General features: G+C 50.3%; 1 protein-coding gene across 14 annotated transcripts in view; it reads right to left on the reverse strand.

Annotated features, from left to right (window-relative positions):
* KLC1 (kinesin light chain 1) overlaps positions 1-10,353 on the reverse strand; it is a 38,555-nt gene that overhangs the window by 4,330 nt on the left and 23,872 nt on the right. For 3 of the 14 annotated variants that reach the window (XM_077776490.1, XM_077776492.1, XM_077776488.1), the window contains exons 14-15: positions 6,023-6,153; positions 1,949-2,015 (exon numbers count right to left, since the gene is read on the reverse strand). The exons of 1 other annotated variant lie outside the window; for it this stretch is intronic. In XM_077776490.1, coding sequence (XP_077632616.1) covers positions 1,949-2,015; positions 6,023-6,153 — 198 coding nt within the window. Of the gene's footprint in view, positions 1-561; positions 963-1,948; positions 2,016-6,022; positions 6,154-7,118; positions 7,701-8,387; positions 8,439-10,353 lie in introns of those variants that run through there. 10 more of the 14 variants (XM_077776494.1, XM_077776495.1, XM_077776491.1 and 7 more) reach the window with 5 other exon arrangements.

Genomic DNA, 10,353 nt, shown 5'->3' on the forward strand with positions numbered 1-10,353 from the left:
CCCCCCCCCCCCCAGGAGGGTCCCTGGTGAGCACAGACCCCAGCACAGTGCAGTTTCTGAGAAGGGGGCTGGGGGCAAACACATGCCCTTGTGTGACACCAGCTGTAAGATGACATTAAAATAAAGTGCAAAGCTGCATTTCACAGGCGCCCCAAGGGCTTCAGGCCCCCTCAGAGGTAGGTGACGAGTCGCCGTCCAGCTCACCGGCCCGACACGCCCCTTCCCACAGCTCTGTCGTCCGGAATTACAAACACCGGGTCAGTACTTTTCACCTGCCAGTTAGTCTGGCAGATGCCCTCGAGGGATAACGCCTTAGGGCTGACTGGGGAACCTTCCTGCCACCCTGCATCCCTACATGCTTAGCGTACAGGGCCCAGGAGAGGGGACACAGGCCCCGGGGACCCACACGCGTCCAGCAGAACGAGCGCATGTGCCACGCGGTCTCAGCGGAGACCCGCCCCCACCAGCAGGTCACCTGTGCCACCTGGCTCTGAGCACCCACTGTCTGAACTCCAGGCACCACAGCCCAGGTCATCAAACGCTCAGTCTAGAAGGATGCAGTTTAAAGGTTCCAGGGTTTTAATTAGCAGCCTTCATACAAGACTAAAATTTAAAACAGACCCAGGCACGGCAGCAGAAAGTGCAAGTGTCCGGGAGCAGCGGCCGATCCCAAATGTGCGGAGGCTGCTGGCGCCACGCGTGCCACCCTGGGCCGCCACACCCGGCCGCGCTCGGTCACAAGGCCTACAGACAGCTCACCAGAATTCGGAGCAAACCCCCCATGAGGTGGGAGAGGTCACTATCTAGAAAAAGAAGTCACCGGGGAGGAGGGTCCTGGGCAGAGTGGGGAGGGGCCTGCAAAGCTCTGGGGGCTTCTTATCGAGCTCTGCCTCGACCCTCGGGGCCAGGTCAGCGCGGCTGGCGCTCAGAGCTCACGAGTCTGCCAGACGACCGTTTCGTTCCTGCGTGAAAAAGCAAATGGGAAAATTGTACTTAACCAGCACTTCAAAGGACGCCAGCGTCGAGCGGTCTCGGAGCCCTAACAACGCTGAAGTCACCCCCAAGAGCCCAGACGCTCACGTACACAGGTGCCAACACCGAGAGACATGGGTGACGGGACCCGGCTGACCCCAGACCTTTAGAGACGACACCTCTTTTATTCTCATTACGAGGCGCCCTCAAAAAAATGCCCAGACGCCACCGCATCTCCGCCCTGGAAACAGCCACCCCCCACGGGCGCAGGGTGAGCGTGCGGGAGGCCAGCAGCTGGGCTGGGGCATCTGGGAGCTGCTAAGGGGTGTGAGGACCAGCGGGTGTGGCCGAGAATGTTCTCTTCCCCCGAAGCCCAGCTGCTGGGTCTCCCTGGCACATGGGCCCACGCCCTCATGGCCGCACCACACACTTAAAAGAAACAAAAGGCCGTTTCTGATAGACAAGGTGCCAACAGTTTTAAATGTGAAGGTGACGGGCTCGGGCAAGCCTTGCACAGCTGAAAGAAAAAAAGCGCTACAGATTGCGTGTAAAAGTGACATTCCATCAGTTACTTGTATTAGTAAAGTTCTGAAAAGTTTTAAAACGCTGAACAACAGTGTAACTAGACAACGAATTACTTAGCAACTTACCCCAGGCTAAAATCATACAAATTAATAAGAAAAATTAAGTGACCAAGTTTTGATATTACTTTATCAGAATATTAAGATTTTACTTAGATTAATCAACTACTTTTAAAGACTAGTAATTAATATACTGAGAACATTCACAACGTGAACATTCCCATAATTCACGTCATCAAATTAATGCAGAATACGGAAATATCATTACGATGCCTCTCTATCTAAGACTCAGAAATCCTGAAATGTCCCCACGTCCCCATGGCTGCTCCAACAGCAGCCGCCCGGCGAAGCTGTTCTGGGTAGTCAAGGGCATCACGTGGGGCAGGGCTCCTTACTTGGAAATGGTCTTCGGCTGCCTTGCCACCCACGTTAAGGACATTCAGAGAACTGGCACGCTTCATGCTGCACCGGGGCAGTAGACATGCAAAAGGACAAACCATCGGCACATCAGTTAGCCAGGTGCAGGACACACGGCAGACGCCTCTCGAAGGCCCCTGTCCCCATGGGGGTCCCTGGCACAAACCCTGATGGAGAGCGGGCCCTGATCTCGCTCGGACCGGGACGTCTGCCCAATTCCTAGCGTGGACCCCCAGCTCTCTCTGTACTTAGAGCACAGCAGGGAAAAAGCACAGTTTCTCTGCATCTTTCTCAGCAAAGTATCTGTCTTTAGGGAGTGTGTGTGAATTCCAAGTGTCATATTGTCACGCTGTGAAATGTAGCTCATGTAGGAGCCGAGAGGCTCTGCCGAGGCCACCCTCAGAGTCAGCACGGGCCCTCCTGTCAGGTCCGATTTAAGAAGGGAGCCTGGGGATTCCTCCAAATCCCAACACTCACCTGGAATGACCACGTAAAAGACAGACACTCGAAGCTCACTGTTAAGATCAGATACACACATACATTCGTGTATTTTATATATTTTTTTTATACTAAAAGGAAAAACAACCAAATTTTTGCTAGTAAAATAAACTCAGAACCTAGTATTTCTCTGCTTAGAAACCAAAATTTAGGGGCGCCTGGGTGGCTCAGTCGGTTAAGCGCCGACTTCGGCTCAGGTCATGATCTCACGGTTCACGGGTTCGAGCCCCACGTCAGGCACGGTGCTGACAGCTCAGAGCCTGGAGCTGCTTCAGATTCTGTGTCTCCCTCTCTGGCCCTCCCATGCTCGTGCTTTGTCTCTTTCAAAAATAAACACCAAAATAAATTTTTTTAATCAAAATTTAAAAGAGATTACATGGCTTTACATTTAAGGAAATATAGTGATTTCAATATATATTTACTTTTTTCTCCTACTTGATACCTTAAAAATACTTGATGAAATATCCAGCAAATAACCTAAAACCTAAACTTAAATTATGGACAGTCGGTCATGAAGTTACCATAATTGCTTATCGCTACCAGGGATGCCCCGAAACAGAAAGTACCCTTAGCTTTTAAAGTTAAAATAACCAATATTAAGGGTTATTTTTAAATGTTTGCAACAGGAACTGGAATTATGAATGTGAACTACCTATGACAGACTGCACACTAGCTACCCTATGAGTTCAAATAAAAAAATGCACCAGGACTGCTGACCAAGGCCCAGGTCATGACCCGAGTGCCCACCAGCAGCCACGAGTGCAGCGCCCGGCAAACAGCACGTGCTTCCTGAGCTCTTGCTGAATAAACTACACTAAAACCAAAGACCTTAATTTACTTATCCTTAAGTAAAACTCACTCCCAAAACGCCCCAACCAGGATAAAAACAAAAAACAAAAACACCCCAATGAAGCCCAAGTAAGTGTTGCTAGAATTCTGAAGTTTTTCTACAAGAAAAGGATAAAATCAAAGCAAATGGGGCGCCTGGGTGGCTCAGTTGATTGAACATCTGACTTCGGCTCAGGTCATGATCTCATGGCTCGTGGGTTCGAGCCCCGCGTCGGGCTCTGTGCTGACAGCTCAGAGCCAGGATCCTGCTTCAGATTCTGTGTCTCCCCCTCTCTCTGCCCCTCCCCTGCTCACGCTGTCTCTCTGCCCTTCCCCCCACCCATGCTCTGTCTCTCTCCATCTTTCAAAAATGAATAAACATTAAAAAACTTTTTTTTAATCAAAGCAAATCACAAGTTATATTCTGGCACATTTACTTATTCTGTTATTTAAAAAGCTAATTGGCTTTTTCTAAGAAAGCCATTCAAGCTTCTTCCTCAGCTTCCGTTTCCTTACAAGATGAAAATGACAAGTGGACCCCTCCCAGCAGGTCCACACCCCCCACACCCCCCCCACCTCGGAGCTGCGACCATACCCGGCGCCTAAGCCGGGCTGCACGATGCAGGAAGAACGCCCAGTTCAGTGAGTCTCAATACACGGTCCCAGGGGCGCCTGGGGGGCTCAGTCAGATAAGCGTCCAATCTCTGCTCAGGTCATGACCTCATAGTTTCTGAGTTTGAGGCCCACATTAGGCTCTGTGCTGACAGCTCAGGGCCTAGAGCCTGTTTTGGATTCTGTATCTCCCTCTCTCTCTGCCCTTCCCCCACTTGCACACTCTCTCAAAAATAAACATTTAAAAAAATTAAAACAAAACAAACAAAAAAACAAAACTGTGGTCCCAGACCAGCAGCACTGGCACTTGCTGGGAACTTGCTAGAAAGGGACTAGCATGGGGGGGCGGGGGGGGGAAGAGGCAGATCCCCTGTATCATAAACGGAGGGGTGGGGCCTGGGCAGTCTGTGTTCACAACCCCCCCAGATGCAGACCCTCAGAACCACTGGTCCAGTTAATACATGTGGTTACTCTTACCTAGAAAGTGTGTTCAGTTTTCTGCACTTTATGGATAACATTTCTGAGGTCATGAATTTTTCATCAAGTTCAGTAAGGTACCATCTCGAGTAACACAGAGGGCGAGCGCCACGTGTGAAGTGTAGCGTGGGGACAGCGCACCAGCACCGCAGCACGCGCCACACCACGGAGCGTTCGGGCCTCTGCATCATGCTCCAGACACAGAAGACACAGATGAGACCCAGAGAACAACTGTGGGCTCCGTCACATGGGCAGGAAGGGCCGTGTCACAGGACTCGGTGCCAGAACTGGACTCTGCATTTAAAACGCCTCAAAACACCCAGACCCTCAGGGAACCGGGACGCCCGCCCTGGAGGAGCCGCCCAGTGGCATGTGACACAAATCTCTCTGTGGTGACACAGTATCTCTTCCACTCTCAGACCCGCCCCGGGGAACGCAACTGAGCCACTGCACAAGTCTGTGCGGGACCTCACAACGGCCCAGTGAGGCAAACAGTGACCTATCCTTTAGTTCTGTAAATATTTTAAAACAAGCACTTTATCCCAAAGGCCATTTAAAACCTGCTTCCCTGAGGCAGGTCCTCAGGCGCTGACGACAGGCCAGGATGGCAATCTGCTGCTAAGCCCCACACGATGCCAGAAGCTTCCAACGCTGTGCCTTCCAGGAAGTTTCAGAACAAACGTGCAGAGCCCGTAAAACTCCCTCTGCGGAAACGGGCTCGTGAACGCTTCCGAGAAGCAGGGGGGCAATCAAACTGCGCCTCCCGCCTCGCGAGCCACTGAGCAACGTGCACCGCCACCAGCAGAGTTGGGTCTCTGCTCCCTAGGCCCAGGGGCCAGAAAAACGAGACGGGACACCTCTGGGACCAGCAAGGGAGGCAGTGGGAAAAGCACCTCCCCTCGGTGTCTCCAGCACGTTACGGGAGGGGACCCCAGGCCCCAGCAGTGGATGGCAGCATCGCGTGTATGACAGTCTCACTGGGTGGCCCCACGGAGGAGCTGAGCCTCACTGAGGAGTGGACAGAACAGTGCCTCAGGGAGGGTGTATCCCCACAGGAAGCTGTGGGCACCAGAAGTAACCCAGAAGCGGGTGTGCGTTAAATACAATCACAGCTACCATTTGATTTTAAAAGGATTTTAAAAACTAATTTTAAAGGACATCGGGGCGCCTGGGGGACTCAGTCGGTCGGGCGTCCGACTTCGGCTCAGGTCATGATCTCACGGTGCGTGGGTTCGAGCCCCGCGTCAGGCTGTGTGCTGACAGCTCAGAGCCTGGAGCCTGTTTCAGATTCTGTGTCTTCCTCCCTCTCTGACCCTCCTCTGCTCATGCTGTCTCTCTCAGAAATAAATAAAAAACATTAAAAAAAAAAAAAAAGGACATGAACTAGTGCTAATTCTAAGAAATAAGTAATGCCTGTCTGGAGCAAACAAGTGAATACACTCAGTGTTTTAGTGTGAAGTTCCCGCTTTCCACCGCTAAGGCTTCTGCTACACATGCCACAGAACCAGAGCTTTGCATGGATCTCTTCTCAAGGCATCCGCCCTCTTGGCCTCTGGACGGAAGCCCACGGTCATCCGTCAGCCTGTCCTGGGGGAGGAGGGCGCGGCGGGGCGGCCAGCGGGGCTGCAGATAGTTACCCAGGGTTCCTCGGCTCACTCTCTCGAGAACTTCCTCCCTTCAGCTTCCTAACCAGCTTCTCACTGCTGCGTCTAATGGAAGCCCGGAGTTTGCTAAAGGAGCCACTGCGCTTTAAAGATCCAGTGCCGTCCTGAAAGAAACGTGAACAAATGTGAAACCGCAGATGGATCTCGGCCGACCTCCCAAGAAGCAGAGCTGAATGAAAACAAGAATTCACATCACGGCTGACCTACTTGTCTGCGACTTGCTGGCAAAGCGATTGCTACAGAAACCACCGATTTGCCATGCATGTAAACACACTGGAAATAGAACTCTCTCCACTTTAAATCTCATTAAAGATAATCTGGTGATCATGAAAACCTTTGAACATGAAGAAGTTCATTTGAACAAATATAACATCCCCCAAAATTATATTGCTGTTTCGAAACAAAAGGGAACACACAGAAGTCTAAGGAAAATGAAGGCTGCTTCTTGGAAGATCACCAAAATCAAATTCCACGTTTAATAAGAAAGGAAGCATCTGGGCCACGTAACAGTACTGGACCCCAAACGCTGAGCTGACAGAGACAACTTCTGTTTAACAATTTCATGTGAATACGATACTTAGACATACTTCTTCAGTAAATTTTACTACTTTTTAAAAATTATCATTTATTCATTTTTAAGTCCCTCCCCCCCAAGGTGGGGCTCAAATCCACGACCCCAAGATTAAGAGTCACATAGTCTTCTGATTGAGCCAGCCAGGCACCCCATTCAATAAATTTTTTAGAAGTTTTATTAGAAGTGAGGCCGGAAAATGAAATAAAACGTTCATTCCATACAGTACCTAAAAGCCCTCAAACACCCTGTGGGAAGTAGAAGACTCCCAGCTTCCATCACGACTCAGACATTAATAAGTGAAAAGACTCGGCAGTTATCCAGGTATGAGAATCAAGAACAGAGAGTAAAGAATGTGCTGTAGCAACTTTTATTCTCAGAACGAATGACTTAGTAAGATTAACGGCAGCCGCCCCGCTCCTTCAGGAAGCCACACAGCGCCGCATTCCACAGAAAGAGTGACAAGTCCCACTAAGCAGACAGACACGAAGACACGGGTCAGTTGGAGTGAGTTTATTAGAAGTTAGAAAGACACAAATACACAAATCACTGACCGCTTGAGGATTAGTGGAGAAGAGCAAATTTGCCAAAATTTCACAGAGACTACACAGCAAATGCTACTTGAGCGAGATCCTAAGGGGAGAGCCCGGGGCCCGGGGGGCCTTGCCAGGTCTCGGAGTGCGACAGGAGCAGCACATGCCCTACTCTTACAGCCTAGCTAGTGTCCACGGTCACGGTCATGCCACTGCACCAACACCTGCAGGTACTTCTAACTACCTTTTATCAAAGTGACAGCTAATCGCTCTTAATTTTTAAACTCACGTATCACACGGTAAATGGTTTTATTAACACAGTTTATATTACTAAGTACATATCTGGCAAAGCTACATGTATACAGAGATAAGGAACCCCCCAAAAGGACAGCAGCACCGAGAGGAACGGCCAGTCACAGAGAGGTGGGGCTCTGACAAGAGTCCTAGGGGTTGCTACACACAGCAGTCAGCACTGGAGAGGGAGGAAAGCCGGAGGAGCCGCCCGTCATGCAGGAGACAGTGTGAGCGTCACAGAGGGCAGCTAGGCCTGTCAGACAGAAACGGAGAGAGAGCCCAGTGAAACCCTGCGAGCAGAGAGCCAGCCCCCGCGAGCGCAGCGCGCCTCACAGTATTTCTAGGTCACGAATCTTAGCAGTGCGTTGAATCGCTTCAATATTTGGGATTACCTTCTGCTGCCTCGATCAGCCCGGGACAGGGACACCGGGCCGCACGTTATCGGTTACATTATCGGGCTAGTTACTCCTGCCATCAAAATAAAATTCCAGTTTCAGAGCACGGATTAGCACTGTGCTAGAAATCTCCGTGATACTTACTGTAACGAGGTTTTCCAGCAACTGTACGTAAAGGAGATCCCACAATGAAAAACATCAACAGTCACCGGAAAAAAGGCTACACACGGGAAGAGCACGTTCATTATCTTTAACTTCATCAGAAACCCTCTGCGTCCCTAAACTATTAAGTTCTCTCTGAAATCAGGGAGGACTTTCTCTTAAAAGCACTGTTTAGACATTTCAGAAACTCTTCAAGAAACCACGGACTTTAAGTCTTGAGCACATTTTACACGCGCAGTCGGTAATCCAAAATAAAATTAACTACAGAAAATGGGATTCCACAGGCAGCAACGCATCCTGGGTCTCAGCAGACTGGAACCCCAACAGTCTCGTACCGAAGCCCCAGACAGCGGGGACCTGGGCCCCTGCCCGCTCTGACTCACCATGGGACGCTGAGCAAGTCATTTAACCAGCCCGAGCTTCATTTTTCTCATCTTTAAAATGGAAAAATAAAATTTGTTACCAACTCCCCGCGACTGCTGGGAGGACAAGAAAACATAAGTTCTTGCTCTTTCAGAAAAAGGACATTAAAATGTTAATTCCACAAACCGTACAGCTGCTGTTCATCCCCAAATCCATCGCCACAGCTACAGCCCAGCGGTGTGGTTTGCAGCTCCCGCACCAGACACCGCACCAGCCACCGGGGCAGGGCGTCACGGTAAGCACCCCCCCACGCCACCCCCGGGGCAGGGCACTGGAGCAGGCTGCCCTCCCCTCCCACCCCCCACCCCAGTGGGCTTCTATTCAGGGAGCCTGAGGGTCGGGAGGTCTCCTGCACCCTAACTCTTCCAGAACCAGTCTACTACTTATCACTGCCCTGAAAGAGTATTTACATCAGAAAAGCGGGTTTCTGAACAGAAACGTGGAGTGTATGGGCTGAGAAACCTACACCAGTAGTTATTAACTACAGATTTCAGGTGACTTGCTGTTTTTTGTTACATTCCAGTTGGGTTCCTAACATAACTTTTAAAAATAAAAAACCTCCTTCTAATTAAAAGCATGACTGCCCCGTTCCTCAGTGATCTCGGGGAGCCCGGGGGTGCTGAAAGCTCTCACGAGCACCACCACGTGGGGTGGGGTGGGCTCCTCCTGAAGGAGCCTGGAGGGCAGTGGCAGCCCGAAACGGGACAGATTGGAGAAGACGGATTTGGGGACCCCGGGACCTCGGCCACGGTCTCCTGGGGCCCTCATGGGACGGCTGCAGACAGTTCCTTAGTCACAGGGCAGCCCAGGGACCCCCATGTGTCTGAGGGAACGCAGCCCTCAGTGAACACGCAGCCATGTGGACAGAGGGTACAGGGAATCAACGTATCAGGAAGGATTCCTCTGCACAAAGCATCTGCATTTTTAGCAGGACCATAAAAGAACTCAGACACCATCCTGACAATGCTTTTCAGACCTGTATACTTTATACAAAAATAAGTTTGAGGAAGTTACACTTTTCAAGCACTTTAATCACAATCTTTTTGGTACATACCTAGCAGAACAGAATGGGACTTCACTAAGAATTTGGTCCAAAAATTTCATATAAATTGTCACAATGTGTCCAGTAACCTTACTTTTTTCTTGTATTTTAATAGTATAGAATTGAGTCCTGTGCTGAGCCAGACCCTCAGTGTCTGCAGGGAGCAACCGTGACCAGGTGTGCCGAACCTCTGCCCACACTGCCCTCTGTATCACACGTTACCCTGAGTGCGGAGGACGAGGAGACCAGCCTCCTGTAAGTGGCTCTGGTCACGGCACCGGACAGCCGGGCCCACGCCTGCCACCCTCCCTGCTGGGCGAGCACTTGCCCCACAGAGCAACGTGGTGCTTTTTATTAAGGTGGCAGTTTTTAAATTTTTTAAAGAGCACTACAACTCGTTTTCAAAAACTTAAAAAAAAACTCTAACGCAAACGCCAATACAAAATGAAATCTAGGTGGCATTTTCTCATTATAAATGTAAAACAGGTTCTTAGGTTGATAAAATAAGCCAGGAAAACACTGAAGCCACCGGCGGAAAGCCACGATCTGTGATATGAAATTAGAGGCAGGCCCAGCCCTGATGCCCACCTCAACTCCCAGTTTGTTTCTAGTGCATCTGGGCTGCGTAGCGCCGGAAACACCTGCTGCACACAGCTGCGTGCCTGCAGGGGCCACACTTCTCACACCTGGGCCTCGTCGTCTCAGGGAACTCTGCACTCACAGAGGGCACGACACACTTACTGTCACACCCGGACAAAGATTAACTTGGGGGCTGTAGTCTATTAGCATCTCACTTTAAGGTGACACTTAAAACGGGCTCCTCTGGCTGCACAAAACTACACCTCAATCAGGTTGACTCATAAAAGAAAAAAAAAAAAAAAACA

The sequence above is a fragment of the Crocuta crocuta genome, unplaced genomic scaffold (genome assembly GCF_008692635.1).
Source record: "Crocuta crocuta isolate KB4526 unplaced genomic scaffold, BGI_CrCroc_1.0 scaffold8, whole genome shotgun sequence".
In the NCBI taxonomy this organism is placed as follows: Eukaryota; Metazoa; Chordata; class Mammalia; order Carnivora; family Hyaenidae; genus Crocuta; species Crocuta crocuta.